Source organism: Agelaius tricolor, unplaced genomic scaffold (genome assembly GCF_023055355.1).
Source record: "Agelaius tricolor isolate 1412-34295 unplaced genomic scaffold, bAgeTri1.0.p SCAF_8, whole genome shotgun sequence".
NCBI classification, from domain to species: Eukaryota; Metazoa; Chordata; class Aves; order Passeriformes; family Icteridae; genus Agelaius; species Agelaius tricolor.
The window spans coordinates 35,663,046-35,690,571 of NW_027269268.1; the positions used below are offsets into that span (position 1 = coordinate 35,663,046).

General features: G+C 34.0%; 1 protein-coding gene across 2 annotated transcripts in view; it reads left to right on the forward strand.

Moving 5' to 3' along the window:
* Positions 1-27,526, forward strand: part of SGCZ (sarcoglycan zeta) — a 395,003-nt gene that overhangs the window by 334,345 nt on the left and 33,132 nt on the right. For both annotated transcript variants that reach the window (XM_071432308.1, XM_071432309.1), the window contains exon 5: positions 16,003-16,125. In XM_071432308.1, the coding sequence (XP_071288409.1) occupies positions 16,003-16,125 (123 nt within the window). The remainder of the gene's footprint in view (positions 1-16,002; positions 16,126-27,526) is intronic.

Sequence of the window (27,526 nt, forward strand, 5' to 3'; positions counted from 1 at the left end):
AGAACGTCCCTGTCTTTAAAAATGCTCTCTGTCCATTCACTAGTGATGTGTGCTGAAGCAACTGTTTGTGTGGCTGCCCAGTGAAAGGAATGAAAATAAACAGTGAGGAAAAATGTTTTAAACAACAACAAAAAAGCAAATTATCATGTCTTGGGGAAAAAAAATCTTGTTAAAACTTTGAAATGTCATTATCTGTTCAGTTTTTAAAGAGTTGAATAATAAGCAGTAAAAAATAGACTACATATTAATATGCATGGCAGGAGCATTCTACAAAGAAAGGATGCCAGTGCATTCAAAAGGATGTTAATGCACTTTTTATACACGTGATATCATTGGCATTTTATCTTCATTTCACAGGACTGAAGTGATACCACAAACCAGCAAATAGACTGGTGTCATCCTGTGTTTGGCAACCACATTGCCACTCATGCCAAATTTTAGGACAACTAAAAATTCTTTCAGTGGTGTTTGAAACCATGCCATGTAAGAATAAGGCAGCCTTAAGAACATATAGTTAGAACTGTAATAGGAAGATGGATTAGTGTAAAAAAGTGTTATTATTGGGCTGGGGGGAATATGGCTATATGTTCATTAAGGGAGATGGAAAAAAAATCCAGTGAAACTCTTAATGGGTATTCAGTTCTGTAAGTGACAAAATATGTCATTAAAGTGCATCATTAAGACATCTTGGGAAACATCCTAATCTAGGAGCAGTGAAGAAAAAGGATATTAAATAATTTTTTTAAAAATTAACTAAGTGTATTGGATGATTGAGTGGTTGCATTATTGCAGTACAGCATTTTTTATACTGGCACCAAAATCTGTACAGAGAGAAAGTCACAGCTGTAGCAATGCTTGCTGTTGGGAACTGTACCAACTGAGCAAGAGATGTAGGTTTGTACTCCAGTCTATTCATGACATATGGTCTGGAAACTGCCAAGTTTGTGTCTGGATCTCCAAGAGGACTGCACAGCCTTCAGTTTTTAGACATGCTATTTAAGACCAATGGAGCAGATGTAGCACAGACATGAATTGTATGTACAGAATAAAGATGAAAAGATGACAATCCATTGAATTTTGCTGGATAAGTTGTCAGATCTCTCCTCACTCAGCCATTACTTACTAATACTTCTGCAGTGTGCATTCTACAGAATTACCTTTACACAACCTTTTTTCTCTGTTTAATCAATGTTTGCACAGTTTATATGGAAAATTATTCTTTTTTTCTACCAATCTTAGAAATGCACATTAGTTGCTCCCTTTGAGCCACAAGTCTTTTGTCTCCATGCTGTCTGCACATATCTTAGATATCTCTGCCTGCTTTTGAGTGGAGTATATTAGGCTTGCAAGCACTAAAAAAATGTAATGGGACATTTGAAACTGAACACACATTTGTATTTAATGTAAATTCATCCTCAGGTTGGATTATTATTTCAACTTTTTTTTTTTGAGAGGTGTTTTTTTCTTACTTTTTTCCTTACTGCAATAATTGCTTCTGACAGGTATTTCTGCTACTATTTGACCCTTTTCAATTCATAAAGAACTCTAGGGATATCTGAAATGCCCCCCCAAAAAAAGCATTTAATTTCTGCTAAGCTTTGAGCCCTCAGACAGAATCATAACTCTCACAGACATCCAGACCTGTACAGGTCACAGCTTTGGAGAGCTCCTGAACTGGTCTCTCTAGTCACTAAGATCTCCAGAGCCATGCAAATTCAGAAAAAATATTTGAATACCAAAGTTATATCACACTCTTGCAGCTACTTTTTGAAAATAGCAGGCAGATGTATGATTTCCAACTACAGCACTGCTAAAGACTGATAACACTGCTAAAAGATATACTCAAATAACTTGTCACACTTGGAGATCTTTTCCATACATTTACCACAAAACTTGTCTTGTATATTCCAAGATCTTTGTCTTTAAAATGTGCTTGCTTACTTGTGGTGCTCCATCAAGGGTACTTGGTTTATTGTGCAGAAACTGTTGGACATGAGAAACTGCAGGTATGTAACTTTGTGGGAATGGGAGTCTCCTTAATCATCCATACCTCTATGCTGTATGGCAGTTTCCTATGCTTATATCAAGTGATTCCTTAACAGGTAACACATCCTGCTACCCCTTCGCTTCTGAGGGCCTCAAAGTAACTCAGCACCTAAAGGCCACTCCTGATGCTCTCTTTGCAACATTTAGATATCAATGAAGGTCTGAAGCAAGATACAACATTTCAAGTATTCTTGCTTTCAGAATCATCTGTGGGAGTAACAAAATGTTATAATATATTCTTTCTCTATGGGGTACCAACAATAATTATAAGGTACGCGTACAAATATGTGTATACATGTTGCTCTAATCTTTGGTATTATTGTCAAATATTTGTTTGAGACTTTTATGAACATGAACTAAGTATCCATCAATAACATGCTTAATGAGACAAGAAATGTTTCTGGTTTTGAATCTTGTTTGCATATACTGTAGTCTCAAATGTAAGGTCTTTTCTCCTAAGTATTGCAAGAAGAGGGTGGTTTTAGGATGATCATACACATACACCCTTTCCTTACTGTTGGAAAAGGGAAAAAATGGTCTCAGCTCTTCTCTTATCTGCATAATTGTTCTTGTATCATCTGTAGTAGAGTGCTGGGAGGAAAGGGATGAGTTGGTTTATGATCCTTCATCAGTTTCTGCCTTTCAACTGGGCAAACATGGATTAGAACTTGTCAGGAGTATGTGAAAGAAAGGCTTTCTCCTTCTGCTTACAAAGAGGTTTGCCTACCTGTCATTCCAAACTACAGTGAGATTTCCAAAATCTGAAATGCATTAAACATTCTGCTAGTCTAATTTCCATATTAAGGCAATTGCTCTTGTAACTACTGTGGTACAGTAGGATAATTATTATTGCTAAGAAGATATGGCAAAACAAAGCCAGATAAATGAATTATCCATTTCTCAGCATTCTCTCAATTTCTATTCCTTAACTGAAGTACAGACTGAATAAACACAAATTTTGGTCCCTAATACCACTTTAATGTATGCAAATAAACAATGTAGACAATTCATTTTACCACACTTAGATGAATTAGTAGTCCAGTTTTTGCAGTTATATACAAAGAGGACAATTTCACATTGAAATTCAGAATGAATATGTAATAGCTTGAAATGTTCTTTTGGGACATTTTTTCATTTATCAAGTTATTGTGGTGAAGGTTTTCAACTTATAGTTACTTCTCTTCCTCTTAATTTTCTAATACAGAAAAAAGTGAACACAGAGTCCCTAATTTCTGGGCTAAATTACTTGCATTGCTTAAATATTTTCAGTTTTTTTGCACCTTAACTGGAATTTTCTGTTGACAATCATTAATTGGTGTTTTCCCTGTTACTTTTAGATTAGGTAGTTGTTATTCAGAGAGTATTTGGATAATTTACACAGCAACATCCTATACATTCTCAGTGTACTAATTTTAAAGTATAATATTTCTTTAACTTTTATAGCCTTTTAAGCACTCTTCCCAAATGTAGGAATATAACATATTTATCAGGATGTGAAAATGCATCTCATGTGCTAGTTTGTGGTACAAATCCATTGTAAGATCTTTTAAATGGAGGTAAATGGGAGATAGCTTGTTCTTTTTTATACAGGTTAGTTTACCTTGCACTTAACTGCAGAGTTAAAGGATTTCTTTCATCTTCAGGAGTCACTGCAGAAGGAATGATGGAGCAGTGCCTGGAAGGCCATATGGCTTTATGTCTCCTCCTGGCAAAGCACGTGAGATGAGCCAAGAGGCAGTCACAAAGTGAGCCATGTTGCTCAGAACAGTTGAAATGTCCAGCTGGAATCTGAGTCTCATCCCTCCTCATAATTTACAGTGCAACATGACGTTGCCTCCATTTCTGCCTGTCTAGTCCATGGAAAAGTCTTTTTACAAACAATCTGTGCTGTAACAGGTTTTGTGATCGGAGTTCACCTAATATATACTCTTAATGACTTTGGCTAAACTATCATGATAATCCACTCTGATTAATTAATTATCCTGAAGTGAGATATTAGGAAAATGTGAAGGCCTCTGAAAACTGGTCCAAACTTTGACCTATTTGCTAGGACTTTGATGGTATGCCAAACTAATTCTGAAAAAATTGACATCATAATTTATTTGAAATTCATCCATATTTCTCTTGCAATTCTCTGTTTAAATAATTTACAAATAATAGAAAGAATTTTTTGTTTGTTTTGATTCAGCATCAAGAGGAAGACAACTCCTTTCTAATTTTTGTTTCTATTTCACTTGTAAATTAGTTGCATCATTTTGTGTTAATCTTCATATATGCATTTGAAATTCAGCTATGGCAAATATCTCTTTGTGACAAGCCCTTGCATTAACTGGATTGAAAAATTATAGTTTTTTACACATCCATTACACAATTAACTCATAAAACTATTAAATATACTACATCAATCATTTTCTCTCCAGTTTGTGCTTGGTTAACAAGATCTCTTTGAAAGAAAGAGATGCTTTACATAGTACTTCTGAATGCATTTGATAAATTAGGCATATTTTCAGTTTTTTAGCAATATCTTCCATATAATTATGATGATCTTATTGTATGTTATGTGCAGACATAACACTACATTGCTGTTTAATATTTGAAATACTATATGGTGTTAAATATATCTTAAGTTTCCCTCATTGACATATGAATTGATACATGAAAACTATGCTGTAAAAATAGAGTAATAAGATATCCCTCTGTCAGTTATTAGGACCAAGTAGTAATTATTTCTTGAAGGTATTGCCATTATTTAGCCTGATACCTCCTTCCTGAAATACAAGAGCATATCACATCAGTTGGGATATCAAGAATTAAAAATTCTCTATAAATAAACACAACTGCAAGCAGCAGTAGGACAGTAATTGAATTCTGTGCAATTTCAGCATGCTTATTTTAGGGGAGAGAGAGTGCTTATACATTATTGGTATTGAACACCTTATCCAAAATGTCTATGCAGGGGATATGATTCTTTGCTTTCTCATTCTCAGTAGTGTGTTATACAGAATCTTCTTTGAATCTTAAAATTAATAACTTCAGTACTTCCAGAGCTGAGGTCTTAAGACCTCTTCCCCATCCCCTTATTTCTGCATTCAGTATATTTTCTTTCTTCTTTATACCTTCTTCAGACTCTAAAAGTTTTTGTCATTTGAGTCTTGATCCAACTTTTCTTCTCTCTTTCTTTCCTTCAGTCTGAGCTCAGGAAGACTATTTCTACCTCGGATACAAGGTACAGCTCATGTTAGTTCATATCTGAAGTTGCATTGATCTAAAGTGGAAAGCATCTTTGCTGTCTGTAATGACAGACAAAAAGAAAAACACACTTTGTACTTTTATAAATAGTCTGATAATTTTGGTTTTGTACCATAGACAAAATACATGCAGTTTATTTCCTTTCCTTGTTTGTCCATGATCTAAATTTGGAGGGTACCTTGTTTTTGATGTGGTGCTGGCAGGAACACCTGGCATGCTAAGGACTGGTGAGGTGCTGGCTTCCTGCAGGGGAGCCTTCAAAAAGAAGCCACCACAAGCCTCTTTTTCTCATGAAAGCACAATGGTCTGTACCCACTGTCACTTTAGAGGTGATATGAAAATGATGAAAGGGAGCACTAAATCAGTGTTTTCCAGGCAGGGATTATGGAGGGGAGCAGGAGTACAGCAATGACTGTGCAGACAGGTGTCCAATCTGCTTGGTGTGAGCCTCTGCTCGCTGCCTTAGTGTTTCATCTCAGTGCTAACTCTCACCCCAGAGCACCTGTAGTGAGCCTGGACATATACTGAAGTAGATTTTAATTATCAATAACTATCAGACAGTAGTACTTCAGTCCAGTTTACTTGGGTGCTTTACAGGCTTTTTATTTTACCTTATTGTATTTTAAATACAAATCTAGACCTTTCCACTTTTTCTAGAAAATTGGCACTGAAGGAGAGAAAAAGGTATTCTGTTGTAATTCTCAAATATTTTATCCTCTTCCCATCCCACCCAACCCGACCCCATAACAAATCAGAGGACCTGGAACTATGAGCAGTTGATTGATTTAACTGTAGAAGTAGAGTCTGAGTGGGAAGAGGTAATTAGTTTTTTCATGGTGCTGCAGAAGTGTCAGTGTTTAAACATTAATCCATTGCCATCTGTCCTGCTGCTGTTACCCACATGCTGTTGGCCAGGACAGAGAGCCTAACTACTGCCCAAATGTTCAGAGCAGGGAAGGAGAAGTGGTTTCCTTTTGTAGGAGAGACATCCCAAGAGTCAAAGAAATGGGGTTATTTAGAGGAAATAAGTAGGTTTTAGAGGTATAGGAGTGGGTTTGAAGGAGGCAGCATGCATCTTCCAATGATGGTCCTAATTCTTTGTCTTCAGCTTTATCTGAAGTTAATACTTCATTTAACTTCAAAAACAGCTGCTGTGCATGCCTTGTGACATTTACAAGGCTGCTGCTGGGTGCTAAGCATTATTAAATTACCTACAACATCTGGACCTTTAACAAGTCTCTGACAGGACATTAAGATTTTATTTTTACCCCTTTTTTCCCTGATGTTCAGACAGCTCACTAATATTGTCAGGAATATATTATTCCAAGAGGTGAAGGACAAAATAGGGGTAAAAATTGAGAAAACTATTTTAAGTTAATTAAATACAAAGGCATAATTTAAAAGAAAGAGAAGGACAGTGAGATCTTTCTGGTGTTCTTTATTTTCATATTTATTTCAGAGAACACTTGGAGGTAGAAATTCAACAGCCTGCTGATCGTGTTAAAGGTGTTGAAATAACAGCAAAGAGATTTTTCAAACATAGGGGTGAGAAGTAATTTGAATGTAGACTTAGATTCCTTCTTCAGCTAAATCATCTTTAAAAAGTCTGAGTTCTATCAGTTTTAATACTGAAGCATTTATGGGAAATTAGCCTGTTTCTATTTGTGAAAGAAATTCTTGCAAGTGAACAGTCAGGCTTGGAAACATTTGTGTTTGCCCATGAAAATTATTTGTCCATGTGAGATTGTGAACCTCTTAGAGAGCAAGCTCTGGTTCATATAAATTAGATGACTAATATTAAAAAATAAATAATAAAAATATTTCAGTTTCATGGAAATTCCCCTCACATATCTTTAGACTATTAGAAGTTTCATCTCAGTTATGTTGAAATTATTATTGTTTTATAAAAACATCAGTATTGAAGTTTAATTTCTATTCATTCACTTGGACCACTGCTCCAAATCCCATAAAAAATATAGTTCCAAAATGAACTTCAATGTAACACTGAAACTTTAAAATACATTGTAAAATAGCAATTAATAACCACAGCTAGAACATTGCTGCTTGTTTGTGCTTATTTATAAATGAAATTGTTTATTTGCCTTTCTTTTGCCTCCATTTAGTACAGGATTAAGTTTCAAGTTCCAAATTATGCCAATACTAGACATGTTTAATTGTGCCATTTGTAGATGGGCAGAGCTGTCTTGATGTAATTTATCTCAAGCATGTACAGCATTGTTAAAGATATGTTTATTATGGATTTAAAAAATTTCTTTAATACATAAATATATCTCTAAAAATAACTTCTTTTTCCTTAGGCTATTCTTAGAGTGATAAATATTGTAGTTGTAACTGAATTATGAACAGATGGCATTGAATTAATGATTAGCTGAATATTTTTAAACTTGACTAGATTTCTTCCTGTGAAGAAAAGCATTCCATAAATCTAAAATTAATTAGTCTCTGGGAACAGTTATCATTCACTGAATCGCTAACAAGTGTTAGAGATCAAAATAATACAGAGTGAACATTTTTTTCCAACTCAAAATTAAGGGCTACCTTGCCTTTAAAATAAGTTATTACAACATTAGGGTTCCAAAACTTAATGATTTTGCTTGTGTGTTATTTTGCATAGATATTTTGGTTGCAGAAGTTGTTTTGCTACTCTTTTACCATACGTATTACCCGTAGCATCTGCACGTGTTATGACCTCAAAGTTTTCACACACTTAAAGATTTCTACCCATTTTTCTTCTGGTGCAGAAGAAGAAGCCAGGTGCTAATTTAGCACATGTATTTTTCTCTTGTTGAGTGATTCTGGTTGGCTTGCCATACTTCTGATGTGAAAGCTTTCAGCTAGCCTAGATGAAAACTCCACTTATGCTGCAGGTCTTGTCTCTGAATTTGCACATCCATCTGCATCTATGTTATATTTTTCTCCAGACACAGGATCGTACACTCTTTCAAGGACACTTCAGATTTCCCAAGGGTATCAGTGTAGCCTCCATAAGTAGGGTATTTCAAAGGTAGACAATCTGGCAGTGGTTCAAATCACAAAGATGCAGAATTTCAGTGTCAGCAGGGTTACTGGCTGAGGTAGATGTCTTCATCGGTGAATTGAATTGCATCTTATGTGTTACAAGTCAACAATGAACTCCACTGAGAACATTAATCAAAAGAGACACTTCCAGAAGCTAAGAGACCAAATATGCTTTTATCCTGCTTCTACAGCTTTCTGGCTCTTGTCCCACTGTCAAGGGCAAGGAGATAAGTAATTTCCTAAATTGGTAATGCAGAAATCCTGAGAGCTGGGTTAAGACCTCATTGTCTTGTGCCTTCATCATAGCGAATGCATCTTGCTCAGAAATCTGCAAATGCATTTCACTGGTCTGCAAAGTAGCAGAAGGGTTTAAAATTATAATTTTCTGGTAATCAGGCTATATTTTTTTGTCTTGTTTTACTACTCAGTAGTAACCAGTGGTAGCCTTTTTGTGGATGAGTCATGTGTATCTTTTAGTATTTTGTACATTCTTTCATTAAATCTTTCTCAGATAAAGTGTGATTATATGAAATGCTAAGACCTTTTGCATAGATAGCTTCAGGATATTTGAACTCGCTAGCTAAAGCAGATAATTGGAGAAATAGTCAGTTTGTAAAAATTAGACTTTTATAGTCTTCCTTATATAGTAACTATCACTATTGAATTAATATTATAAAAATGTGAAATAGGGGTTTTTTGACATTTCTTTTTAAAGAAAGTTTCTGAGTGCTCTGGTAGCTTGTGTCCTTTGTTTAGGTCCTCTCTCTCCAAGTGTGATTAATTCAATTCTTTATCTCAAAAAGGTTTGATTTGCATTCAGAAACATTATAATGGTCTAATTCACTACATTGTGAGTAATATTATACAATACTTTTGAGTCACAACAGAGTTTATTTAAAGTCTATGGGAAACTGCCAAAAGCATCTGGGAGAACAATTTGTATCTTTTTAATCACATCAGAGGAAAAAAAAAGGAAGATGCAAAACCAATCTCTTAATAAAAAGGGTGCATTAAGAATATATTGACAAGGTGGAGATAGGTCAAATGTTGGATTCCATGATTTTGGAGGTCTTTCCAACCTGAATGATTCTGTGATTCTGTGAATATGGGCAAAAATATTTGCTAGCTTTTAATTTTTATTAATAAAACACCAAAAAATGTCCAAAATGCCACCTGGTAGAAAAAAGTCTCAGAATAACTGTCTAATGCTCTCAGAGAATATTACAAGTAAGAAAGACAAAACTGAAATGCTTTTCTTTTTAAATCTTTACAAAGTAAGATCCATAACAGTTATTTAAAAAGGTCAGAGGATAAATGAGTAACAGGAAAGGTAAAGAACCATTGGGTTGCGTGAATGTATTTCACTTAATCCAGTTTCATTTTCAGTCCAGTTACCTCAGAGTGATAAAGCAGGATGCATAAAGGCCCTTGTAGGTATTTTAGGCAGCTTGCAGATGAGAGATTAGGCCTCAAAATATGCAAATAAGTAAAACATCAGATTTATTTTTAAGAAAAGAATAAAGTAGAGATGTAGAGATTTATACATCAGTGAATTTTCAGTAGAATTTCTGGTAAATTGGTAGAACATTCAATAGGGAAGTCTGGCTATAATTGTGACCTAAAGGAAATATATAATGATAAACAGTAACAGGTTTAGCAAGGAATTATCTACATGATCTGCAAGATGTTATATTTCCCAAGGAGAAATTCAACAGTCCTGTTTTGTCTCTGAGTTTCATCTATCTAATGAGGACATTTCATAACTCCCCTTACTATTTCTGTGTGTTCTTGCTATTTGATTTGAATGTGGTGTTCATCAAGTACAGCAGGTAGTCAGGTACCTCACATTAGACAGAACAATTAATTGTTCTGTCTATTTTTAACTCTCATTTCTCTTCAGTGGAATGTGCAGCTACTTAGAAACAACTCAGTATTTTCATAAAACCGAGTGACCAAACAGCATAATTATAGCTGTACAGTCTAGCTTAGCTAACAGAGAGGATAGAAATATTCCCACTAATTTTGTATGGAAAAGTAGTGTCCAGACTGCTTCAGTAAGCTTCAGCTACCAAAAGGTATATGTTCAGTTTTGTAAATTATTTATGTTGTAAAAACTAATCTCATCACAAAAAGCTAGTATTTACAGGGTTAAGGATAAGACTGAAGAATTGGACAATACTCTTAGGGTTTAGTAATATTCAGGTTACATTCATCATGAGTAAGAAAAACTGATCAGCTTTCTACTCCCATTCACATTTTGCAGTGCACAAATATGTTAGATTTATAAATAATACAGTTGCATGAGCTGGACTTTTATGCTTGTCAATGAAATCTAAGTTGATAAATGCAGCTATAAAAAGAAGTTAAGATATTGTGGCTGTTTATTGATGTCACAAAGAAACATTCCTGGACAATAAAGGAAAACATGTAGGAAAGAGAATGTCACAGAACTGGTAATAAAAAATAATATATATTTATTTAAAATTTAATCTACTATTTATTTTATACTTTAAATACTTTATTTAATAATCTAATTTAAAATTTATCCATTTACAGAAATCATGTATATTTATTTATTATTAATATATGTTTATTACATTTTTTGTATGTTTATAATACATCTCTAGTATTGTGAGAGAAATAAGTCTGATACAAAAGTAATTTTACTTGCTGCAAGACTCAGCTCATGAATCTAGATCATGTTTTGAGTAAATTAATCTTAATGGGATTATAAAAGGAGCAAAACATACAGTTTGAAGTCCTACAGATAAATGTTGGTGCCTGACATATCTTCCTGTGTCTTGCTTGGCTTTCTTATCTAAGGAGCCATATAAGCAATTAAGATATTATAGCTAAAAAAATTACAGACAATACACATCCTTTTCACCATTACAGAAGCAAAATAAATATGTTGACTTAAAGCTCAAACAACCTTCAAGAAGCAGAGAATCACATTTTGCTTTCATTCCCCCATGAGTATAGCTCATAGCTGATGAAATTATTAACAGCTGTGTCTGATCAGACCAAAGGTCTGTTCAGCCATGTAATTTCTGAGTCTCATGGAAATTACCATATGTTAGGGGTAGTAGGCAGAAAAGCTCAGAATTGAGTTGTTGTGGCCTCATTACAAATAGGATGGAGAGTGTTGTCTGCTGCTGCTGGTATGCTACTCCCACATACTATTTCATAGCTGGGGTTCCAATGTCAAGGTGCACCAGGAAGACAGGTTGCAGGAAGGATGCATTCTGTCTATTGCAGAGGTGACAGACAATATTTCAGATGTGCTTTGCAGTGAAACTGATATACCATATCAACAGTTCTGGGTTAATATTTGACCTTCGAAGTCTTTTAGAGCCATAATGATTCTATGATTCTACAAAGTTCCTAGAAGTAAAACCAGCTTGGGAGGGCAGAACTTTTCTGTCAGATGTCATTTGATGAAGTCCTAAACCTGTAATATAACTAATCTTTCATGGATATTACTGGGTCTGTAGGTCATGATGAAGGAAGTGTCCTGCCTGATTCAGATTGTTCTACTGAGTTTCCTCTTATAATAATGTGTGCCTTATTCCTACGATAATAATTTATGTTGACAGATGTTATTGTTCACTACCACAAAAGGTAACAAATGTGTGCCTTTTTTCTTCTCACCCAGCATTTGCTCCAGCTTCCCTTGTTTGAGTAGATAATAATTAGAATAGGAAACCTTGAAGATCAACCTCTCCTAGAAACAGTAACATTCTGACATCTCTACAGCATGGCCACCAACTATTGAGAGAGAGAGAGAGCTAAGGGATCTTTTACCTTCTACTTTCACACTTTTTAGATGTAATGAAGATGGTCCCTTCCCTTCCTCAGCAAACTGAAAGCAGAACATATTCTGATTGTTGTGAATCTTTGCTTGTGTAGAAGTTTTGCTCCTGGCTGAAAGTTCTTCTTTTTCTTTTCCAAATTCCTCAATGCTTCTGTTCTGTTCAGCTGGTACGAATCCTTCATTTGCACGATTGCTCTTGCATTCACTGAAAATCTTTTAAGATCTCTGCTGTCCAAAATACCATAATATTTATAATTCCTATGAATATTTTAAAAAAAATTATCTAGGTGTATACTTCTCAGAAATTATCTTAGACCCAGATGAGTGTAGAATCTTTATTAAAAATGCTTTGTCTATTTAATCGCCAATCTCAGAAGCATCAACACAGTCTCATAAAAGTAACTTTCTTTGTCATCCAGACTCTGCATAAAACTCTGCATTTAATAAATGTTTAAATAACCCATTTTTCATTGAAGAACCAGAAGAAAGTATATTGAACTTTATCATATTTCCTATTTACAAGGATCACTTTGTGGTAATTCCATTTGAATTCTAATCCCTATATTCAGTTTAAGGTTGTTGATTTTTTATCATTTTCTGTCTGAATTTGTTGTGTGCCAGGTGGAGATGGAAGGTGATTGAGAAATCAGACACAACTGCTAGTGTTTGTAATCATATCTAAACCTTGTAAGACTGGAGAGTTCTTATTTCTATTTATTATCACAGCAAATAATGGTTCTAATTATTATTTCTGAATAATAATAATGAAGTACCGTATGTAATCATTGACTTTAAAATGAAAAATGTTAGAACATGCATTCTTCATATTATTATTGTATTACTTAATTGGTAAGTCAAACTCTCTACAAATTCAAAATAGTTTTTATTTTGAAATTTAATCTCTATTACTGTTAATCTGGATTACAGAACCATAATTTTCTGGTTTTTTACAGCATGTACTATGCAACATTCTCATTTAATGCATCTTCACTACAGTTAAAACAAACAATTTTAGGCTCTGTACCATTGTAAATGTAGCTGGTTTAATGATAGTTTCAATTATACAACTGCTGTGCACGAAGCGTGTGTTATGAACCATCATTACATACCATGTATATATGAATATGATACATATATTTTTCACCTGTATACTTTAAATGAAAGAAATTTCACAGAAACATAATAATTTAATTGAGAATTATACATCTGAATTTACAAGTAAATAGTTTTCCTGAACACAAGATGAGAAAAGTTTGTCATAGACATCTCTTGAACTTGAATAAAGCTGTTATGTAGCCAACTCCATGTCTAGGATGAAGTAGAATAACAATACAGTAAGAACTAGCAAAGCTAAACAGCTTTTCTGCTAGCCATGTGTTTGATAGAAATTACCTTTCCAAACAGAATTTAGAAGCTAGATTTTCATACATGATTCTCTGGACTGAAGTATGCATTATTCAAGCAGATATGATTTGCTGAAAATCGTGATGGCTCTACATGTTTGAGATTAGAATTTCAAAATACTTCCTTTGTTCATGCATAATATTCTTAGACTTGACATTGTTTTTATTAGTAGCACTATTAAGATTCAGACATTTTATGAGACGTGTATGTTGGTAGAGTGGTTTTGGAACAGCAATTTGCTTTACAGCTAAGAAGATAATACCCTAATATATTGCAAATGCAACTGCTTGTTCCTATTTCAACTGGGAAATGAAAATGAAACTAAACAGAATTCCATTTTGATAGCACTGAGTACTCTGTAGGCAGTTCAACTTTTCTAAACCAGTTTTATAACATTCACACCTGGTTCTATGTCAAAGAGACAGATGTAACATGTATTATGTTTTTTCGCAATCTCTCAAGTGCCTTGAACACACTAACTACCGTTTCAGCAATAGTAATACCAAGTAATACACTATTAAGTCCTGAGTGAAACATGAAGTAAAAGCCCATTTATTTAATAATTAAAATTTATTTACTTCCTGTAATGGTACTTTGGACTAGCTGAATCCTAGGTGTGCTTTTATACAATGTGATTCTGAAGGAGCACAAATAGCATCTAAAATATATGCACTCCTTAGTCAAAGTTCCAGACCATTGTTATTTAAGTCATTTTTAATGAAAACCTATATTATCCTAAATACAGCACAAGTTTTTAAAAGCCGTTATTGAAACATGGGCTGTCACTTAGAGTGATATATAATGACTAAGAATGTGGCAGGTCTTTTCTCTTTTTGATTTCTGACACATTTTTGTTAATTTCTTTTTCTTACAGAGCTAAGAACTTTGATGGGTGTAAATTAGTAACATCACAGTACTTATAATGCCACTTTCTTTTAGGTGGCTAAGCTATCATCAGCTCTTAAATAAAGATGAAACTGTTTAGTATTAAGTTATTTGTAATTATCCTTTGGTTTCCTGAACCATAAGTACGGCTGCAGGACAAGGGCATGCCCAAACATCTGCATCTGAAATCTGAAATCTGCCCCGGTTTTTACAAAGATTTTATATTTTTTCAAAACAAAGCCAACAACCTGATTAACACATTTTAAAAAACTTCAGTGGGGGAGGGGAATGGGAAAAAAAATACCATTTTGCACATTTACAGAATAAACATATCTAAATTCATCAAAATGCATCATCACAAGTATTTTGATTTTTTTCTTTTTTTTTCTTTGTGAATCAAAAATAGCTAATTTTTTTTTACAGTACAAACATATGTTCATCTGAAAGTAAGAGGAATTGTTTTGATCCCATAGCTGATTCTGTAAATTATGAACTGATAAGGCAATTCCTTGACCAAAATTCATTATAACAGTTTTTATATTCCTTATTACATATTTTGATACAATGCATTTGCATAATAAAATAAATACATTTTATGGAGGAAGAGTTTTTTACAAACTTTTAACCAGATTATTTAACTGAGATAACATATATAAATTTATTTGTCTATTATGCCCTCCACATAATTTTTACACATGTAGATTTATTCCAGGAATGCATTACAAGTTTAATTAGGGATCATGGAGAAAAATTCAGATTATTATTCCCTGAAATAATGTATCTTGCCTTATGTCTTGTTGTGCCATATGCAGTTCGTTGCTTTTCAACAACATTTTCAGAAATGATGTTTGCTTTCACTTATTAATAAAATAAAATTTTCAGAAACAATTTAGTACACAAAACGCTGGAGAGTAAGAATAAGACCTGTAAATTGAAAAGCAGAGTAAATTTAGAAGTCTTAGTACCTGCAAACTGTGTTCATTGCAGTTAGATCAATCCATATATCTGTCCAATTCCAGAATTTTAGGATTTTTGAGCTTTGAGACATTTGGGAATATTGTTTCATAAAATATGACATAAATTTTGATATCTTAGTCCATGTTTTTTGTTTGTTTTGGTATTTTGTTGTGGTGTTTTTCTTATTCTATTCTCTAAGTTTGCAGTAGAACTGAATGAAAAATACTGTTTTCTGCTGTGTTGATTTGTGTGTCTTGATGGAATAGGGTCATGTGTTATCTTTATTTGTTCATTGGCAAGAAACTGCAATTTAAACTGAACAAACCCCAGTAAGTTCTGTCTGAAATGGCATTTCAAGAACTCATGTGTATAAGTACATGCTAAATATTAGTGTTGATTTCCACATAATGCTGAAATAGATGTTTTCATAGTTATTTCTGTAAACTATTTTAACAGTATTTTATAATGCAAGTTATCTATCAGGCTTACAGAAAGCCAAATATTTTCATAAAGCATCATGTATTCAATAGGTTTTGGATATTCAATTTATGCCAATGATTAATTCTTACAAAATATCTTAGATGTAATGATCACTTCCTTGATTTCAGGGGCTGATGCTGTGGAAGCTCAGTGTAAGAGATTTGAAGTGAGAGCAAGTGACAGTGGAAGAGTATTGTTTTCTGCAGATGAAGATGAGATTGTCATTGGAGCTGACAGACTGAAAGTAACAGGTATGGTAATAATGAAGATTCTAAATGCATGTTAACATATAATTTTTAATACCTTTAGTAGTAATTAAACTATCAATCTTCTACAAAATTTTAGTCCACTGGAGAAGAAAACACCTTCTCATTGTCAGAGATTGTTTGACCAACCAAAAGATATTGCATAATCTAGATATCAATTCCTCTAAAGGTAGATTTAAATTTAAACTCTGCAGGATCAACTGTGGTACAAATCACACTTACCACTGTGTTTTGGCTTTATATGTTGCCATTAAGTATCATTTTGTGGTGTGTGTGCCATCTGTTTAGGTAACGCTCCTTCAAAATGTTAAAAAATATTATATGTATGGTAGCTTTTGTTTTTTTCTGTATATGAAGTATCAAGTCTAACTTCCATATGAATTAAGATTTCATGAGGCTCAGCTGAAAAACCTTGCCTTGACTTGGTATATTAGTTTATAATGAAATTAAGGTTACTGTTATAGTTTCACCACAGCCAGCAATTTAACCTTGCATTCACTCCTCCACCAATGCGGGTGGGGGAGAGTACTGGAAGGGTGAAAATTAAAAAGAAAACTAATGGGTGGAGATAAAGACAGTTCATAGGTAAAGAAAAAGTCACACACACAAGCAAAGCAAAACAAGGAATTAATTCACCGCTTTCCATGGGCAGTGAGGTGTTCAGCAATCTGCAGGAAAGCAGGGCCCCATCAGGCATAACGTGGAAAAAGAGAATCATGCTGAATCCTGCTAAAGCTCAAACTTGGTCATAATACTAAATGTTGAGAGAATTAATCTTAAATGTACAATTGACACAGGAGATTTCAAAGTGTCTCTCATAAGTTAAAAAATAAAACAACTTATAAATGGCACTAAGAATTAGATCCCCACCACTGAGAAATGCATTCATAAGTTTTTGATGTCATGATCATTATTTTTTAATCAAATATTTGGCACCATAAGAATTAATTTTATCCAGAGATTGTGTGATACCTTTAAATTCTTCAGCAAACACATGAAAGGTGATGAGTCCCTGTGAGCAACATCAATCAGACTGTATTACTCCACATGGCATGATATGACTGATGAAAACTGGCAGGAATTCATAATGTTGAACATCAACCAGAATTTTTTTCTTTAGTTTATTTTTCTCAAGCTTGTGGTTTTTATTATCATAGTGTATTGGGGTGAATATAGGACAGGAATTATGGAAGAAGTAATAAAACAAAAGTTGAATATAAAAAAGAGAAAATAAGATGTGCTTATTTGGAGATAAATCTCTCACATGTATTTATTTAAGGGTAGTACTACAATGAAATTATTTTCTTTTCTTCTGTAGCAATCAATAGTGTCTCTTTGAAAACACTTCACCGTGAATGTGTCCAATAAATTATTTATTTTGGTAATTAATTTTCAAAGTATGCTTATGGGCATTTGTAAACTACCATGGGGATGTGGGATTTTTTGTATATTATTTTTCCTGCATTCGGAAGAATGTTTTTTAATGGTCAGCTTTTAAAAGCAGTCTGTTATATGTCAGTCCAAGAAATTCTTGATTAGAACAATCTGAAAGATTAAGTTGATAGCTTCTCACTGATTATTTTTTGTAAAATTTTTATTTGTAAATTTTTATGTAGGCAGAAAGGTATAGTAGAAACAGGGTAGTAATCCAGATATCCATTTATTTCCCAGATAAGAAAAATATAGTATCAGAAGTAGTACTTTTTGGTTTAGAGACATTGCAGTTATATATTTGTATAGTAAGAGTGTCTCACTTTAAAATTAGGCAATTGGCTGTTTTACTTTAAATACTTATTCTTCCTTATATTGTTAGTTTTGCTTTTTCTTTTAACTGCATAAGCTCTTTTCTGCTTTATTACTCAAGGAAAGAAGAAAAAGGATTCAAATTTTTATGTTGTTAGAGAGAGCAGTTAGAATTGCAACTGTCTATTTTCCTTTTGCACAGAGATGCCTCCTGCCAACAAGTTTAACATGTATCCTGGAGATTTGGAGAGAGGAAAGAGAAAGGCTTGGTGAAGTGAACATTTTGTTAAAGAACTGGGGAAACAAGTAGTAATAAGAAGCTCATTTTCTGGCAGGCTCACGGGTTCCTTTCTGCACATGGTTAAACCTTTCTCCATTTTTTTATATTCACCCTGCTGTTCCAAGCATCTATAGCATCACAGGGTCTTCTTCTGTCTCTCTGCAGCTATAGAACAAGAATATCTGTTTGATTTTTACTTCTCTTATTTAAATCTTAGTTCAAAATTTTCTTCCCTTTGCTTTTATTTAATTTTTCTTTTACCTGGAATATGATCTCTGTAAGATACTCTTGTAACAGAACTGTACTGGTCAACCTTGTTCCTGAGAGTACAAGCACACATCATGAGGCAGCTTTATCCTGCCAGAGCACTTTTGAGAAAGATTAAAAATCCCTTTGGTCAGCGTACATTTTCCTGAGACAATGCTGTGAAATAAAGTTATATAAAAACCTTCACTGGAGGGCTCTGTTAGTATAGTTTGTTTGGGTTTTTTCTCTTCTTCCTTAAAGCAAACTTGTAGTTAGCAGCTGTATAAGAAGGATGAAGGAACCTGGAATTCACCTAGTTTTAGTCAAACTGCACCTACTTTTTTTTTGACAATGTAAATGAGGTTTTTTCTGCTTTGTCTTCCAAGGTGGGTTTCTTAGTTAAGGCTAAATGCACACTAACAGAAATTCTCCTTTTTCCCATTCAACTCATATTTTTCTATCCAAATTTTACAAACATTTTGCTTTTTAAAAATGGTATTTCTCTCTCTATGATTTCAAAGGAGAAGAGACAGTAATTTAACTCTCATGTTATCTCCTACAAGTTCTTTTGATCTATGTAATTCCTTCAATTTTCTATAATCTTTATTTAAACATGATTTTACTCTGACCCTTCTTCTGAGACCCGTAAAAACTATAGTATAATTTCTTTTGTTCCAGGTTTACATAGATTCTATGTCAGTTATACTTGCACATGTGGATTTTATGTTTATTAATCATCCTTTAAAAAGGCAAAGCAAAAATAGATTTGCAAATTAAATTAGATAGGTCGTCAATCAGAAGCCATTGCTGTTCTGCAGTCAAATCCAATTATGTTTTCTAGATGTAGCAAGTCAGCTCTATAATTTTTTTCTAAGTAACCCAGTCTAAATTGTTTGGAAAATATTACTTACCTTTAAGGAAATTTAATTATTCTTGTTTACTACTACTCTCTTAATTGCTGGATTATTTTCTTTCTTACTGCTGCATATCTGGGTGGTGCAGTCTGTTTTAGCCCAGGACTTGAAGTCCTCTCTGGATAGAACTGAAATTTTTTATTATGATAATTAACATGACAACAGTAATACTTTTTCTCTAAAGAGAAATAAGGAGCTACTTAGAAATTCCTCAGTTTTACCAAGATTGTAGTTCTGTAGAGGTCAACCACTTCATAATTTTTGGAAACACAAATTTCTCAGATACATGAAGCTCCACATCTGTATTGTATGACCTGATCTAATTGATTGAAGATCACTTTTTTCCCATATTTCAAACATAGTTCTCAAAAATAGTTCTCACTGGGGGAATTGCAGTTGTACAAAGGTTTGCACATTGTTGCTTGCAGTGCTAGGAGAAACAAAAGAGGCATAAAAAAATTGCAGGTCATTATGACTTCCTAAGACCCTTCTTCCTCATCAAATAGCACGATCATGTGGAAAAATGGAAGTTGGAAAAGGACAGTAGAGCACATACTGTAGTAGCTTTCTCAGATTAATAGCAGGATGTATATAGGGCAAATATACTTTTACACCAAAACACTGTCAGGAAAAAGTATTTGAAGAGCTGCAAGTATCTTTTTCATTACACTGAAGTATATGCTTGCAGTGGGTTCAGTGTGGCTTTTGATCAGTCATTGACTTCACTAGATGAAAGATGAGAGCCTTGATGTGTCAAGGAAGCTTCAGGAGCTTCCAGCATACGTATACTCCAATAATATTCTAATAATAATCAGAATTAATATGCAGAGGAGTGCATCAATACTTCAGTTTTGATTTTAAGACTATGCTGCAGGACTAGGATTTTGCAGGTAATTGAAATATAGAAAGGTCTTCCAAGGTAGTTAAAAGGAAATGATAAAGTAGAAATACGGCTTATGGCTATAAAAAGGAAATATGACAGAATTATGAGGAAATATATGTGAATTGCAAATTAGGTTGGAGAAGTAGAAATAAAATATTTATAACAAGTACTGAAATGTAGAAAAATATCTTATTATTTGATGTATGTGGTTATTACAGTAGACTTATATCTTGTGCATTGAGAGACTGAATAGGAATTTCAGTATGAATGGGAAAGAAGATCTTGGATTTTCCATGTTCAGTGGGTGGATTGCTGTTCAGGACAGATGGAGTTTGGAGAGTGAAGTGGCATAAGATGAAGCGAAGCATTTAATCATTTTAAGGTGGCTTATGGAGCCATATTATCTGACCACAGTAAAACAGTATTTGATACGGGACAAAAATTTAATCCTTTAAGCAGATATGACAAATTCTTGGTATCCTGAACACTGAATGAACCTGAATTTTTTTGTCATCGTCTGTCAGTAACAAAAATGCATCACATATATAGGATTTCTTTGTTTCCTGAGTAATGAATACATTAATATGTACTCCAGTGATGAATAAGGTTTCTGATGAGCTTGCTTAGCACTTAATGGCTATTCTTGCCTTTAAGGGAGCTCTGACTGAAAGATATTATTGTGGTAGTCTAACCACTTGACAAAACAACCTGTCAGGGCATGACTCTGGAGGTACAGTTACAGAGCTGATTACAATCACATTTATATATCTGACTCAAACCGCTCTATGAAATGAAAGCTTTATGGGCAGACTACAAATGGTGAGAATAAATAAATGAATAAATAAATTTTTTACCCAGGACGTTGCTTAAATAAATTTATATCTTCTATTTAAGGGTAGAATGCATCCAGCCAGCTCAAACTCCAAGCAGTGTGGTACTTACACCAGCCTGGAGGTGACTGTGTAGACTGTTGGAAGAATACATTAACCTAAGGATAATAACAGTTTATTGGCAAAATAAAGATTTTGATTTTTGGCACTTAAAATTATGGGGAGGCAAAAGAAGAATTGGTCTCAGAAACATATGTAAAGTGAAATAAGTCTTGGTAAAAGAAATTTTTCTGAAAAGGGAATAAACCAAAAAAGCAGACAAATGTGCAGAGAGTTCTGCCCGAGCAAGAAAACATAGTCAGCTCCTCTACATCCATTTCAGTGAAAAATACTTATCTCACCTGTTCTGTAGACTGAGAAATAGAAGCCAGCATATAGTCAGGCAAAAGAAAGGAAAAGAAAAAAGCCCACCCAAACAGATAAATAACGCTCACAATAAAGGTAGAAGAAAATCACCTCCTACCTAGAGAGTCAGCCTTTCTGTAATCCATACTTTTTTAATAACTCTCCTTAAGTAATCAACTTTTTTTTTCCTTTTTTTCATGATAACATCAGTTACAAGAGAAGACAGATTTCAGTCCTTTCTTCTCCTTCTGGGCTGTAATCCATCTAGTTCTATTAAATAGGGTTTATTTTTTTTAAGCTGATTCTGTTCTTGTCTGAGCTGTTGCTTTGCAGAATGCAGCCAGCATTTTTGCAAGGTTAGCAAATTAACATTTTCCATGCTCTGGTACAGAGCAGCATCAATCCAGAGCCTGGTTCAAACTTACTGAGTGAATCTGATTTTCAGGTTAAACAGTTAACACTAAGATCAATACTAATATCCACTACTGGATATTTGTGGCCAATGTAAGAATTAATGCTTTTAAGAAAACCTGCCAATTTCTGCATCATATGCCTAATCATATTCTACGTTTCCTGCTGAAGGACTGTGTAAAGTCTACTAGATGCAATTTAAAGTACTTCTAGTTTGAGGTATTGGAATTACATGACACCAGGCAAATCCACATGAACTAGAGAAGGGTCAAAGCTCAGTGGAAAATTCCCCCACTCTTAGTAAGCTAACTTTTAAATCCAACCAAAACAGCTTCTTTGGAAAATACACTCTAAACTTTCAGAAGGCTTTGATGCAGGAACTGGGTATTAATTGGGTTCAGATTTTGTAGCAACATTCTGAGTTAAACCTGAGCTCAGTCTGACACTCACATGCCCTCAGGCTTTGTAGTTTTGAAAATGCACATTTAAATTGCAGCAGCCAGACCCATCTCTATTTTTAAGATATAACTACTCACAGGAGGGAAAGGTGAATCATAAAAGAGCTCCAACATTCCTATTTTCCTTTTTTTTACCCTAAAGAACTTGCTTGTCGTTTATTTATATCTGGAAAAAAATGTTGTGTGAGATAAGGGTCAGGCTGCAGAACACTGTAGGATTTTTTCAGTTAAATAGAAAAGAGCATTTGGTTCCAAATACTCACACTATAATAATGGTGACACTACAGGCCAAAGAATTTTTGTTTTGTCCTGGAGCAGTATTCTCATTGGGTGCTAGAAGATGAAATCATTTGGACTTCAATTTTTAAAGCTTTCAGAATAGGAGAAATACTGTTACTTTTTCAGGAGATATTGTTGGCATCTTATTCTTTTCACTAAGAATAAACTGATGTACCTCTTACTGTAAGACATGTAATACATGTCAGAAGTGCACTCCATTTTCTCTGAATTATGTTAGAAAGCCCTACAAAGTGGCATTTTTCTTTTTATTGAACCTTAAGCAAATTTTTATCCCATCTTTCAGCACAGGCTAATTTATTTAGTAATCATAAACTGCATGGTGAGATTATAGAAGCATTTGTCATGACATACATCATCCTTTACAAACTTACATGAATTGACTCTAAATTTAGGCGGAGAGTATCAGAAAGCCTCACATGAAGGTTTGATGACTTTGAGTCCATGGCAGTCACAGTTTGATTCAAAGCCTTACTCACAGGAAAAGTTAGCTCACCACCAGTAACATCTTGGACTTCACTGTTTTCCCTAGATCAGTTTATAAAGCGGGTATGCAGGTAAAGCTGTGAAAAACATAGATTCCAATAATGTCTCCTCTGCAATACATTTCAAATCTTATTCATAGCAGACTCCTATAAGCTAGGAATAATTTTGCACACAAAAAGCAACTCCAGAAAAAAAATATTTAAACAAAAAAAAAAATATGGCCTGCAGCTTTCAGCCTACATTGTGAATTTAAATTCCTATCCTCATTGTGGCTAATGATGAGTTTAAATTTCACAGTGTCTGACAGCATTAAATTCAGTGCACCAAGACACAAACATAATAAGCCATTATTCTGGCTGTAGAAAAATATCATCTAGATATATATAGGAGTTTTTATTTGAATTGTGTATTACAATGTGGCTTTGCTCAAGGCTCAGAAAGTACATATGTATGTGTTATGAAGTTTAAGAAGTATAGATAGAAATGCCTAAAAATTCAGAATAGATAATGTAAATTCTATAAGTGAGAGGTGGTAAAAATCAACACATATTCTATGAAAGACATGGAATTATCTGTGGTAAAAATTATCTCACAAAAATAGAATGAAGTAAAAACCTCAATATCCAGGCAGAAATGGATGCATCTAAAAGCTATATATCTACTCTGAGATACAAAATAAATTAATATTTGTACTTCATGGGTATTGAAGAAAGGGCAAATAACCTATGTGGTAATGTTGACCACCAAACAAACAAAAAAAATTAAACAGATTAGGCTTTTGATAAAGAAAATTAATTATCTAATGCATAGGGCCTGGTGACAACATTTTGGAATATTTGGGGCCCTCTAGTTTCTTTTAACTTCAAAAGACTTTTATCTTCAGAGACAACCATCCATTAGGGGAAAAAAAAAAAAGAAAATATCAAGATTGTACAAAAAAAATACACAGATTGTAAGTATGACACGATGTTGAAAAAGTAATGTGAGAAGTGTTGCTGAGAATGTGAAGCTGAAACGAAGTCTTAAAATTATTTCAAACTAAAACATCCCCTGCTCCAAAGTTATAGGGAAAGGCAACAGCAAAAAAAATCGAATTGACTTCTAGCGGTCAATTTTCAAACCTCAAAATAATCCTAAGTAATACTTAAACGTACCCCCAAAAAGAGATTTAGAAAGCATTTTGATCAAAGGTCAAAAGCATCATGTGAAACAAGAAAATCAAATATGAAGCTAGAATGTGTAAACAGGAGTAGGCCCTGAAGATCTTTTCCACACTGGCAAGGTCCTCTTCAAAGAGTTTAGTCCTGTTTGGTGTGCCACTGTTCAGTAAACAACTGGATGGAACCAACATCCCTGGGACTGATTAGCTGTCCAGAAAAATTATTTCTGAGGAAGCAAAAACAAGTTGGTGCTGTGCAGCTTGAAAAAAAAAAATCTCAAAGAGAATTTTATATCAGTCTTGAGGCCCTGAGAAACAATGTGTTGAAAAACAGGGGATGCTATCTATCAGTTAAAAGCCAAAATCCAAAAATAACACCCACACAAAGCAAAACAACCACCCCCAACCAACAAAAAAAACCCCTCAAAAGCCCCACAAAATACCTCATGCCAACTAATCGACCAAAAATGCACAAATCTTTTAAATGAGAGAATAGAGGATCAGGGAAATAATTTGGCTATAGAGAATGTGGAATTTCCTTCATTTTTTACTTCAGAGCTAATTATATCATCTGTTGAAGATTAACTGGTTTTTGAACTTGATTTGGTTTAGAACTAAATGATCAGAGAGGAATAAGCCTTAGCAGAGCTCAAATAGTTCCTTTTTATGTCTAGTCACAAGTCATCTTAGATAAATTCAGTAAATTTTTTTCTTTATAATCTTAGTTCTTACTAATATATTAGATACAGTCCTCTTCATTGTAGTTTTATTTATATTGTTTAGGGGGGGTTTTAAGCTATAATACATTGGTTAGAATGAAATGTGGGTAGCATGACAAAAAAGCCAGAGATCACTACATGCATTTACATGTAGGTTAATTGCTTTTGGGATGTATTGTCAACTTCACTTTTGACTAAAATTTGGTACTGTGAGGGGAAGCTGAGAAAGGATAGAATGAATGAGCTTTGCAAGGTAAAGCAGTCAGAGGAAGGATCCTCTCTTTTCAGAAACTCATCATGCTGAAGCTGGTAGCCCACACTAAACTTATGTGTCTGTGCTTCCTGATGTCATATGTTACAGTCATTGTTAAACTGAACTGAATATAAATAGCATAAATTTTACTGGTTTAGTACCTGAAGAACAGTTGTGCTGATCCTGACAATACTAATATGAGTAATGGGTATAGTGGGATATGATTATCTACCTCTTCCTACTTAGGAAGCATTAGAATTCAGTTTTATGGTAACTGTTCTTTAGCATGTACCTCGGTTTTCATTGAAGCTGTCAGATTTGTAAAACATTTGAACCTTATTTGTGAGTATGCTAGAAAAACACTGCTAGAGAGTAGATTAGAGCACACATATTCACAGACACACATGCACAATCATGTACAAATGCTTTCCAGTCCTTACAGGCAGCCTTATCACTTTACAAATGCCAAAATATCATTTAGCTCAAGTAGAGAACTTTCCCTTAAGTATCATCATTCTAAAGCAATTTGATTCATAAAGTGTGATAGAAATGACAGCAAGTTACATTACTTACAATACAAAAGGATATTTTCCTGTTCTTTATCTACATCACTGTCTGCAAAGTGTGTTGTGTTGGTCAGAGATCTAGATAACAGCAGCATGGAAAATTTTAAAAGTACTTGGATATCGTGCTATGACCCCAGATGCTTCCAAGTTCAACAAAGCAAGATACTGGAAGTAGACAAATGCTAGGTTCAGTTGAAAAATTCCTGCCCCAATTTCTGGTTGAAAGCATGAGGTGAGATTGGTAGTTGCATCTGAAAGTCTCTACTCATCAAACATCAAAGGGAGATAGTTTTTTAAAAAGTATTTATTTTCTTATCAAGCAAACCAATTGTATTATTTTTGGTATTTTTATCCTAGCAGCATTACCAAATGATGGACTACTTTTTAAATCTGTTTTTACACTCTCAGTGTAGAGCAGGGAAAAGAGATAAAGCATATTGTGCAGAAAGAGTATCTATCAACAAGTTTGTTTCATGTTTTAGCTGTCAGAACTGTTTTCAGGCTTTTTAGAGTTGCAGTTTTTTTACTTGTCACTGTCATTCTTGGCCTTTTCTACCTGGTTTATATTTAGATTTACAAAGAAAGGAAAATACAATTAGAATTTCTGAATTTGAAGTTTTAATGAAAACACTTTTTTTTTTTTCTTCTTGATAGTAGATCTGAGAGTAACTCAGAACAATTTCATTTAGACAAAAAATTAATGCAAAAAATTATATAGATACTAACTGGAATTTCAATGTAAAACAAGAAAAGGAGCAGAGGAAGTATTGTGCTGGAAAAAATAGAATATTTTACTTACAGGGATGTCTAGAGGCCAGAGGGAGTCTAAAGGACAAGGAAGATTAAATCTAAAAGTATATTCCTTTGGAAGGTGTGAGAATAAAAGAATAGAGGTTTTCCCAGTCACATTCTCTTCACTGTAAACTGAAAGGCTGGAGTGCTAAGCATCATGACAGTTTATTAAGTGGATAATATAGAGAAATACCTCTTACAGTTGATCTGAAGAAAAGACAAAATAAAAAAGATTTTCTTATTATCTCTTAAAATGTCTCTGAAACTAGTAAGGGCTTTTGTTGATAGTTGGAGAAAGGAAATATATTTTTCTGTGTTTTTAACTTACAAATGATAAAGCAAAATAACTAATTTCATGATGACTTTCAAATTGTATGACAGTCTGTTTCCTAGGCATGACTGTCCTGGTGCCCAGGATTTAGTTTTCTCTTCTGAAAATGCCTGAATAGAATGTACCTGAAGAGGATGTGCATAACAGGTTTCTCTGGCAGCTGACCACACTGAATTTTGATGCAGCACTAAACCCTGCTTTGCTAGTTTGAGCTAGACATGCATTGTTACGTAGCACGGCAATGGAACGAGCTTAAATCTTATAAGTCTGAATTTATGATAGGCATGTGAAAGATGAATTTATGATAGTTGTATTGCAGCAGTGATGAGATTGTGATTTTTGAGTCTCTCCTGACTCACAAACAGTAAAAGAGCAAAGACAAGATGAAGGTTTTGCCACAAGACTCACAGCAGAGCTGGACTGTTGCAACATTTGCCAAGTAATCTGAATTGTGGTCATAGTCTGAGTCCTGCATACTGCTCCTTGGTGATGTGGAAGGAACTGTTGAGACTGGCACTGATAAATTGCTCTGTGACCAGCTCAGTCCCATCTTGAAAATGGAGTGGTAGATCTAGCAGTAAATTACTGCCATAAACCCTCTTCCTTACAGCAT